Genomic DNA, 9,573 nt, shown 5'->3' on the forward strand with positions numbered 1-9,573 from the left:
CTGAGAGCTGGGTCTTCCGTCCGGCTTCCCGTCCCAGTAGATTGATCCTGACCTGCTGGAGGCTGAGGTAACCATAGACTGGCATCAGGAATAGAACCCTCATTCTCCGCACCTCTTCCTTCCTCCCTCCCTCCCGCTCTGGATCCCCAATCCCTCTTCTCTCCTCCACCTCCGCAGGGTACCTGTATCCCCCCCCCCCCCCCCCCCCCCCCCACTCCACACCCCACACCCCCACCCTTCCTTGGCTGAAGTCCCGTGAGATGATCGCTTGCTCCAGACGCCTGACCCCTGGCCTCTGGCCGCTGGGGCAGGGCTTATGTCCCCCCACCCCCACCGCCGCCCACCTCATGATTCTGAGGTGGGGGTGACAGGGAACGGTTGGGTAACCCGAGCGGAGGGAGGTGGCGAACTCTGGGTTTGGGAGGAGGGGATGCTGTGCTCAAGCATAATTGTTGACGTTGCTGGAGAGGAGCAGGGAAGATTGTTGGGAGGCTGTGGAGGGAATGGATGGGTTTGCATGAAAGCAGAGAGGGTGCGCTGCTGCAAGAGAACAATTAGTGCAGGGAGGAGTTGGCTGTTGACTAGATCAGGGTCTGGCGTTCAACAGGGGACTCAGCAAACATCTACTTGGTACGTCGATGAGGGGAGGAATGAAAGTAATCATTGACAGAAGGGCTTGAGATGCAGCAGAAGTATAAGATTTCATGATATGATATGATTTCAGGGTGTCACTTTAGAGAGGGAGCAAGAAAGTAATTAAGATTTTGATAGAGTACAAGAAAAAATTGGAATGGAAGATGAAAGGAAAATTGAATGTAGGGCATACATGAGACCAATAAAATAGAATTGAGTGCAGGACATAAGAATCATGAGTAGGGAGTGGATGAATGCAGGAGGTGAGGAAGACAATTGTGGAAAGGGATGCCAGGAATAGTAGTTGGGCATAGCAGAGTGCAGGATGATAAACATGAGACAGGGAAGTAGTATTTGTTGAAGGAGGCACGAGAGTGCATGTGTATGCCTGACGGGGTCAGGGGTCCGTGCGAAATGAAGGTGAGCAGGGGCAGTAATAATTGGATTGGAAGTATACAGGACCCACGCCCAGAGTTTCTTGGAACTGGCCTATATGTGAGTGGGGCTTCCTGGGAAGGAGGCTACATGAGCAAGAAGGGAGGGTGCAATCTCATTTCAGCAGTGAGCTGGATGGAGAAGAGTCCAGCCACCTCAGATGGGGTTTTCCAGGGGCAGAGGAAGTACGTAGAGGGTAGGGGATCATGTGGCCACCCTGACCCCCACTCCTTGCCCTAGAACCATGGATCCCAATGAAATGCCTGCTATGCCCTGCTACCTCCCCGACTCCACCACTGGACTTGAGACCAGAGCCCCATGTGGGATTGAACTTGGCCCCAGAAGATCTATAGGTCGCTGTGCCCGCTGCCACAACCACGGCATCGCTGACCAAATCAAGGACGAGGAGCACCGCTGCCTCTTCCAGGCCTGCGAGTGTGACAAGTGTGTTCCCTTCTCGTGAGTATGGCATCTGACAAGGGGAGGGGAGTAGGCCTCCTCTAAAGGTGACTGACCTTAGACCCACAATCCTCCCACTTTAGGGAACACTACAGCATCTTGCCTGCTGAACGCGACTTGAAGATGGAGCAGGGGCCATACGTAAGGAGGCGCCCGACTCGAGGACGGATACGGAGCAGCGGGACTACCTCTCCCAGAGCTCACAGCCGTGCCAAGAAGTTGGGCACTCGAGCAAGAGTCCCCAGTGAGTGTCTCTGGCCAGGGAGGCAGTTGGAGTTTCGGGTGTAGGGAGCATGCGTAGTTCTGTCACCAGGCGTATCACCCAGTTTCTGTGTGGCTTTACTCCTTGGGAAAGTTACTCTTCAGGCCTTAGCTTCCCCAACTATAAAAATGCCATCAGTATTATCTACCAAGTGTTGGTGGGAAGGAGAGATCTGGGAAATCAAAAGGGCCTAGAGTGGGACAGGTTGGGGGTGAGGTAGAGTGGGATGGGATCAGAGGGTAAGGCTCACCTAAGCCGTCCCCAGCGTCTCACAGTTGGGAAGGAGAACATCACGCCTCAGCTCGAGGCTCACCCCTGTGCAGTCCCCGAGGAGGAGTCCGGGGCCAGTGTGGGAAGCTCTGACCTCAGCCACTGCTCAGAGCCCTTCCTGTGTCCTGAAGACCTGGGTACCATCTCTAACCCTACTACAACTTGCCATATGACCCTGAGGGAACACTACTTCTCTATGGGTCTCATAGTCCTCAGTCCCAAAACGAAGATGAGGACTAGGTGGTCTTGTTAGTCTTCTCAGCTCTGGCATTCTGGGCTCCTATCCTTGTCCCAAAATATGCCCACATCTCCTCTCCATGGCCGGCTTGGTTCCTGACTCCAACCTGTGCTTTCTGTTCCCGCAGACAATCTTCCAAGGCGCTCTGCTGCTCGGTCAAGTCTTGGACTCTTTGTCTCTGTCCTGGACTCCAGCACCCTTGAAGAAGCAACTAACAATTTCTCTTTTGAGGAAGTCACACAGATCCCCTGCCCTGCCCAGCAGGTGAGTAGAGTGAGAAAGACCACGGGGCTACTTGTATATTGTGTTACTGAGTGTCCAAACCTTCTGCTTAAGGCTCTGGAGCTAGAAGGAGGAGATGGAGGCAGTACAGGGCAACTGGGGGTGGGGGGCGAGGTAGAGGAAGGGGAGGAGGAGCAGGCATCTCAGACTTAGGGGCAACGACAGGGCTCTCCCAGCTTTGCCTTTCCCAATTTGCGAGACTTTGGACAAGAGACTTTACATATCCGAGCCTCTATTTCCTACCAGTGTGCTGAGAGGGACAGTGTTCTACACCTATAGAGAACTGCCGAGTCATTGGGAAAGACCCTGATGCTGGGAAAGATTGAGGGCAGGAGAAGGGGTGACAGAGGATGAGATGGTTGGATGGCATCACCGACTCAGTGGACATAAGCTTGAGCAAACTCGGCGAGATAGTGAAGGACAGGGAAGCCTGCCATGCTGCAGTCCGTGGGGTCACAAAGAGTCAGACATGATTTAGCAACTGAACAACAGCAACAACATAGCATTGAAAAGAGGACCAGCACAAGGCCTGCCACATCGCAGGCCTTTGACAACTGGAGGCTGTTATTCCACATGAAACAAATAGATGGAATAGAAGCTTCTGCTGAGAAGGGGAGCCGTGATGGTGAGGGACACCATCTTGCCCAGGCCAGAGTCTAATAACCATCAGAGAAAGTGTCCTGGAGAGGAGTCAAGCTGGCCCTTCAAGCCCCTTGGGGATTGGGGAATATAAGGGCAAGAACCAGTCCCCGGACAGGAACAGTAATCACGTCTCTCCAGGTGCCTTGCAGATTAAAATGCAGACACCTCTGATTTCCCGTAAACTTTACTGTTGCTCCAGGAGTTTTAAAAAAGCTGAGAGGAATTAGTGTCCCTGGAAAGATACAGGAGAAAGAAAAATGGAAAAGAAGACAGGCCAGGCAGGGGAAGCGACTTGTCTAAGCCACAACACCTAATGGCCATTCAGATTCCCACATGCAGATATTGTAAAATCTTGGCCCCCTCCCCACTGGTAGTACGTGCCTGCCAAAGGGATAAATCCCCTGGTCTCTCCTTTCCTTGTCCCTAGACACTCAACTCTGATCCTCCAGCCCCACGCCACCCTTAACCCCCTTCTACTGCAGCCACAGATTCTGGGAAGATTGTGGGCTCCAGAACCCTGGCAGGGGCCAAGCTTAGTCAGGAGAAGAGCAGAAGGCCTCAGGGTAGCTGGGGACTGAAGGGGCATGGAGGGAGTGTGGGTTCCCAGCTCCCATTCTCTGACATCCTTTGTTTTCAGGCTCCCGAAGCTTCCAACCAGGCCTCGGTTTCTGCCTCCTCAGAGTGGCAGCGAAAACTGGAAGCAGCCGAGGCTCTGCTGGCTCTGAGAGAATCTTCCTAGGCCCCTTCTGGCTCCATCTCTCTGCTCCAGCCCTGCGTTGCTCCAGGTAGCCTGGTCTTTGAAAGGAGAACAAGGGGTTGGGGACAGTTGGGAAATGGGAGGCTGTTGTGGTAAGCAGGGGCTAACTGGGAAGTCAGAGTTAGAGGGAGGTAGGGGGGTTGAACTTCTTTGGACCCAGGCTGCCAAGCTCCTCTGTCGAAGTGGCAGTAGGTGGTTGTTCAGAGAATCACTGAGCCTTTATTGAGCACTGTCCTCCAAAGCAAATGTTCACTGCCCTGATGTCAAGAAATAAGGAAACTGAGTCCCTGAGAATGGCAGGGACTTACCAAGGGCATGCAGCATATCAAGTGGAAGAATCAGGTCTCCTGACTCCCAGTCCAGAGTTTTCTACCCAGACTTCTGCAGTCTGCTGTGACCTGGGGAGGACACGTATAGGTGATAAGTGTCTAGTCGAGAAGGAGATCTAGTTCCTGCCTTCAGGGAGCTTCCAGTCTTGATGTGGAGCCTGGATGCCTCCACAAGTCATGTTTTGGGGCTGAATCTCAAATGATGAGCCTGGAGAAGAAGGGCAGAGGAGAGCTAGACACCTGGGAAGGCTGAGGGGGAAGGCTGGGCACTACCAGATCAAAATGGACTGTGATATGGAGTGTGAGTGAAGCAGGCAACCCTGGAGGAACTGCTAGAACATGATGGAAGAGATGAGCGGGGAGAGGCTACCAGTCACGGAGGTCTGCATGCCAGGCTTAAGAGGTTCGGCCAGCAACTGTGGGTGGTGAGGGACCAAGGACTGTCTGAACCAGAGAGGAGCATGTGTGGAGACCCTAGGCTTGACAAAAAGAGATGTGGTTGCTGTGATGGAGGGATTGGAGGAAGCAAGAATTGAGATGGGCAAATCAAGGAAGAGTTCTGTGCAATATAGTCCAAGGTGACACAGCTTTGACTGGGTGGAACAAAAAGAGGGGAGAGCTGGGAGGACAAATGGATGTGACCTGGCCCTGACCCTTTTTTTTGTGTGTTGACAGCTCCTGATGGAGATAAAGGACTTCAGCCTTCTAGCCCCTCTCTTTGACCCAGGCCGGCCAGCTCCATTTCTCTGCCTCTTGGTCACCTGGGGTGCATCTCCCTCTTGAACTAGAAGCCCAGAAGTGGGGAACTCACTAGAATGCTGTCTATTTATGCATTTGCAAAATGCTTAATGTCCAAAATTCTTACTGCATTTTTATTTTAAAAAGCGTTTAGGCTCTTTTATAAGCTTTTAGATGGTTTTTATTATATGGGACAATTCCTTGACTGAGGGTGGATATTCCTGTACCTCCATCCTTTACTCTCTTGGATCCCTGGGTCTTATAATGTCTCTTATGAAAACAGGGTTTTGCCATCTAAGCTGATCAGTCTCTAAGTAGGGTTCTGTGTGAGTTCATCTGTTCATCTGCCAGAGGTTATTTTGATTCATGATTGCAAACTTACCAGCATGCTCATGTACTTATCCATGCATGTGAAAATCTGAGGATGTTTTCATTTTGTGTCTAGGTTTGTGTATGTGAGCAAATAATAAACCTTCATTGTAAGGCACTGAAATATAGGTGTTGCCTGTTACCACAGTATAACCTAGAGTACCCTGAGTTTACCATGTTCAAGTCACTTTTCAAAGGGACAATCACTTTTCTCAATAACTGGGATTTCTTAACATGGCTCGATAAGGAAATGGTAGAGAGAAGAATGGGCAGGAGATTTACTCATTCAGCAAGTAAGTGCCTACACCCTGCCTGGGATTGACTGCTTCCAGTTGTCCAGAAGGCCACAAATTCAGATGTCCACAGGATCAAGCAGGTTATATAAATGAGTAGAGCAAGCCAGATGGGGTCTGGCCAATAGAGAGTGCATGCTCTACCTAAGGGGGCAGCTGTCACTTGGCCCTAGCCAACTGTTGCCATGCAGGAATGCAGACTCATTGTGCCACATCTCTTGATTTTTAAAGATAAGATGAAACTCTAGATTTCTATGCAAAATATCTCAATTTTGAAATGCTGGCTCTGGTTTCCTCTAAACTCTTTAAATGGGCCAAACAAAAACTTCCAAGCAGGCCAACTTTGGCCAATAGAATGCTGGTTTGATTCTAGTCCAATACGTATTTTACAGTGGGGAGAAACTAAAGCCAATCTGGACAAGAAGACTCAAAGAGGGGAAATTAATTAGATCTGGGACCTATTTTGAAGGACCCAAGAGATACAAAGAAGAATCATTATCATTTGGTTAGTCTGTGTTCACTGAACACTAAGCTCATATAACCTCACAGTAGTTCTGTAAGCTCAGCATTATTATTACCCTTTTACACATCAGGAAATGTACTCAAAGAGGAAAAGTAACTTGCACAAGTGCTTGAAGGGAAATTTTAAGGCAAAGGTGGTTGGTGAGGGGGAGACTCCTTTCTCTTTGATTTGCCTTAAATTAGCTAATAAGTTTAGTTTTCTTTTTCTTTTTCTTTTTTTTCTTTTTTCTTTTTTTTTTGCAAAATGTCCAGTGAGAGGTTCGAAACTTGAAGCGGCAGACACCCAGCTAGGAGGGTCTTTCAAAAACCATCCCTTTATTTTGTACTCAAAGTAACATTCTGTGGTAATCAATCAAATCTTACTTTCACCTGTTTCTCAGTCCTCTGCTGATGTTCAAGATCCTGCCCACCCACCCTCACCATGCCCCCACACGTGTTGAGCTATACCTTTCTTTTTAAAGTCTCTGAATGGCATAGTATAGGCATCTTAGGATATTGTTGTACATGTTAGACATCAAACATCTTTTGTGAACTATCCTTTGGTCACTACTCCAGTTCACGCGTTTAAAATATCACTTTACATAACAGTGTGAGTTAGCTCTTGACTCTGATATGTTGTATGACAGCATTGATTAGGTCTGAGGATATCCATCGCACCAGAGCATCTGCAGAGTGGATTAGTCTCAACCAGTGCTACGCAGGTAAATGATTAACAACAGGGGCTGGGGGAAGAAGGAGGGTCGCATGAACCGCCCTGTGTTGTAGCATTTGCCAATTTCAAGCTACCAACGAGATGTCCTTTGATGCAGAGTTGGGAAGAGATGGATTTCCATCATTCAATTACAATAAATATACATAATCTCAAGAGCACAGATAATAGTAAAACGTAGGAAAGTAATTAGAAATCGATGACTTTTGATTATGTAGTATGTTCGTTTTCAATATAACGCATATGTAATACATTTGTTACTTTATACATTTTGGGAAGGCGATGGCACCCCACTCCAGTACTCTTGCCTGGGAAATCCCATGGATGGAGGCGCCTGGTGGGCTGCAGTCCATGGGGTCACGAAGAGTCGGACACAACTGAGCGACTTGACTTTCCCTTTTCACTTTCATGCCTTGGAGAAGGAAATGGCAACCCGCTCCAGCGTTCTTGCCTGGAGAATCCCAGGGACGGGGGAGCCTGGTGGGCTGCCGTCTATGGGGTCGCACAGAGTCGGACACGACTGAAGCGACTCAGCAGCTTAGCAGTACATTTAGTTTTAAAAACAGCTGTGTTTAACAGCTGGCTCACGAAATTCCTGACAATGTGATACTCGCCTTTTATGTTCCAGTAAGAGTCCTCTCCAGCACTCTACTGCTTTCAGCTCTTGCCCAGAAAGGCATCTCTTTCAACTTAGGTCACACTAACACTGCAGGGCTGCTGCCACTGGTTTCTGACCAAGAACAGCCTAAAGTGTGGGGAAAGTACTCGTTATTGATTTTTAAAAATCGAATGATCTGGAACAAATATTGAGCAAAATGAGTTGTCAGCATTGTTTATGAGCAAACATGCCTTGTCTGGTAAAGGCCAGAATAAGCAAGACTCATGCAGGGATGTTGTTAACAGATTTCTTAAAGGTTAAAGGGATGGGGCAACTGATGTTCCCTGGCCATGGGATCTGTGTCTCTCATCAAGAGACAGACATTCACTACCCTCCCTCGTCTTTCTCAGACGAATGCTGCATAATCTACACAAACTTCTCCACCTTGCCTTTTTTCACTTAAAAATATGCCCTTTGTCGTTGAATACAGGCACCATGTTACACAGCAGATCTCCAGAACATACTCATCTTGTACAACCCTAACTTTATATTCGCTGAACAACTACTCTCCATAGCCCCCTTCTCCCATCCCCTGGAAACCACCATCCTATTGTCTGCTTCTGTACACTTGACTGTTTTCGAGGCTTCGTGTAAGATGTATTGTGGGCTTCCCAGGTGGCACAGTTTTAAAGAATCCGCCTGCCAATGCAGGAGACACAAGAGACACATGTTCCATCGCTGGGTTGGGGAGATCCCCTGGAGAAGGGAATGCCAACCCACTCCAGTATTCTTGCCTGGAAAATCCTATGGACAGAGAAGCCTCTCAGGCTACAGTCTAGGAGGCTGCTGAATCAGACAAGACTGTGACTAAGCATGTATGCAATCTTACTATTAGAAGTATATCTACAGTGAATAGACTTGTGACATCATCTCATGCAGTTTTTATCAGTTTGTCTTTGAGTTTGATCCTGAGATATACTATTGAAGTAATAATCTTGCTCATTACTGCCAAATTCTCCTGCAGAAATGCCGTACCTTTTGCCTTTTCTTCATCAGTATGAGTGCCAATTTCCCCAAGTTTCATCAGTACTCTTGCCAGAGTTTTGAATTTTGCCAATCAGATAGCAGATAAATGATATATCAATGTATGTTTTAACTTACAGTTCCCTTAATGTGGACAAGTTTGTATGTCTTTTTCATATGGTTAAAACCCGCTCGTTTTTTTCTTCCTTCTGTACTATTAATTGTCATTTGGGGCCCAATTTCTATAGGGTTTTTGACTTTTTATTCTTTTCAAAAAAGGTTTGCAACCCTATGGACTGTAGCCTGCCAGGTTTTCCTGTCTGTGGGATTCTCTAGGCAAGAATACTGGAGTGGGTTGCCATGCCCTCCTCCAGGGGATCTTCCTGACCAAGAGATTAAACCTACATCTCTTATGTCTCCTGCATTAGCTGGTGGGTTCTTTACCACTAGCACCTCCCGGAAGCCCTCTTTGTATCTTAGGGATATGCTACAATCTTGCCCTTTTTGTCTCTGATAGAAGTCGAAAACATTTTTCCCAGTTGTTATGCACTTTTTCTTTTTTTTTTTTTTTTTTTTGCTGAGTTTATGGTATCTTTAGGGAAATTTTGCCATGAAGATGTAGTTAATGCTTAATAGCCAAATTTATCCATATTTTGCCTTATTTCTTCTGTATTTTCATCCATAGGTGGATTTTCCTCATTCTTAATGTATAGAGGATTTTTTTTGGTAGTACTGAAATAACTTTGAATTTTATGTTCTAAACTCTGTTCCATTTGGAGTGTATCCTCATATACAGTGGAAGAAAGATGCAGTTATGCAAACATCACCTGTTAAAAAGTGCATCTTGGGAGTGACTTCGTGAAGATGGCAGGGTGGGAAACTGCAGGCTCTCCTCCCCCCCACAGAGATATTGAGTTACCAACAATGTATGTATGGAATAGAATAACTCTGTGAGAATGCTAGACACTAGTTCAGAAGCTATAGCACTCAGGACATTGTAAACCATAGAAAGCG

At 47.6% G+C, this 9,573-nt stretch overlaps 1 protein-coding gene across 1 annotated transcript; it reads left to right on the plus strand.

The window, feature by feature from the left end:
- The first annotated feature begins 1,312 nt into the window (after positions 1–1,312).
- Positions 1,313–3,960, plus strand: LOC101108193 (doublesex- and mab-3-related transcription factor C2-like). Its single transcript, XM_027962834.1, has 4 exons — positions 1,313–1,527; positions 1,611–1,771; positions 2,425–2,561; positions 3,859–3,960. The coding sequence occupies exons 1-4, from the start codon at positions 1,313–1,315 to the stop codon at positions 3,958–3,960; spliced, it is 615 nt and encodes a 204-aa protein (XP_027818635.1).
- Positions 3,961–9,573: the final 5,613 nt, after the last annotated feature.

Source organism: Ovis aries, chromosome X (genome assembly GCF_016772045.2).
Source record: "Ovis aries strain OAR_USU_Benz2616 breed Rambouillet chromosome X, ARS-UI_Ramb_v3.0, whole genome shotgun sequence".
In the NCBI taxonomy this organism is placed as follows: Eukaryota; Metazoa; Chordata; class Mammalia; order Artiodactyla; family Bovidae; genus Ovis; species Ovis aries.

Bases quoted from the DNA above. Each gene is read 5' to 3' on its own strand.
- LOC101108193 (XM_027962834.1), top strand. From the start codon at position 1,313: ATGGATCCCAATGAAATGCCTGCTATGCCCTGCTACCTCCCCGACTCC. The intron at 1,772-2,424 runs GTGAGTGTCTCT...CTGTTCCCGCAG, and splicing joins CACTCGAGCAAGAGTCCCCA to ACAATCTTCCAAGGCGCTCT. The intron at 2,562-3,858 runs GTGAGTAGAGTG...CTTTGTTTTCAG, and splicing joins TCCCCTGCCCTGCCCAGCAG to GCTCCCGAAGCTTCCAACCA.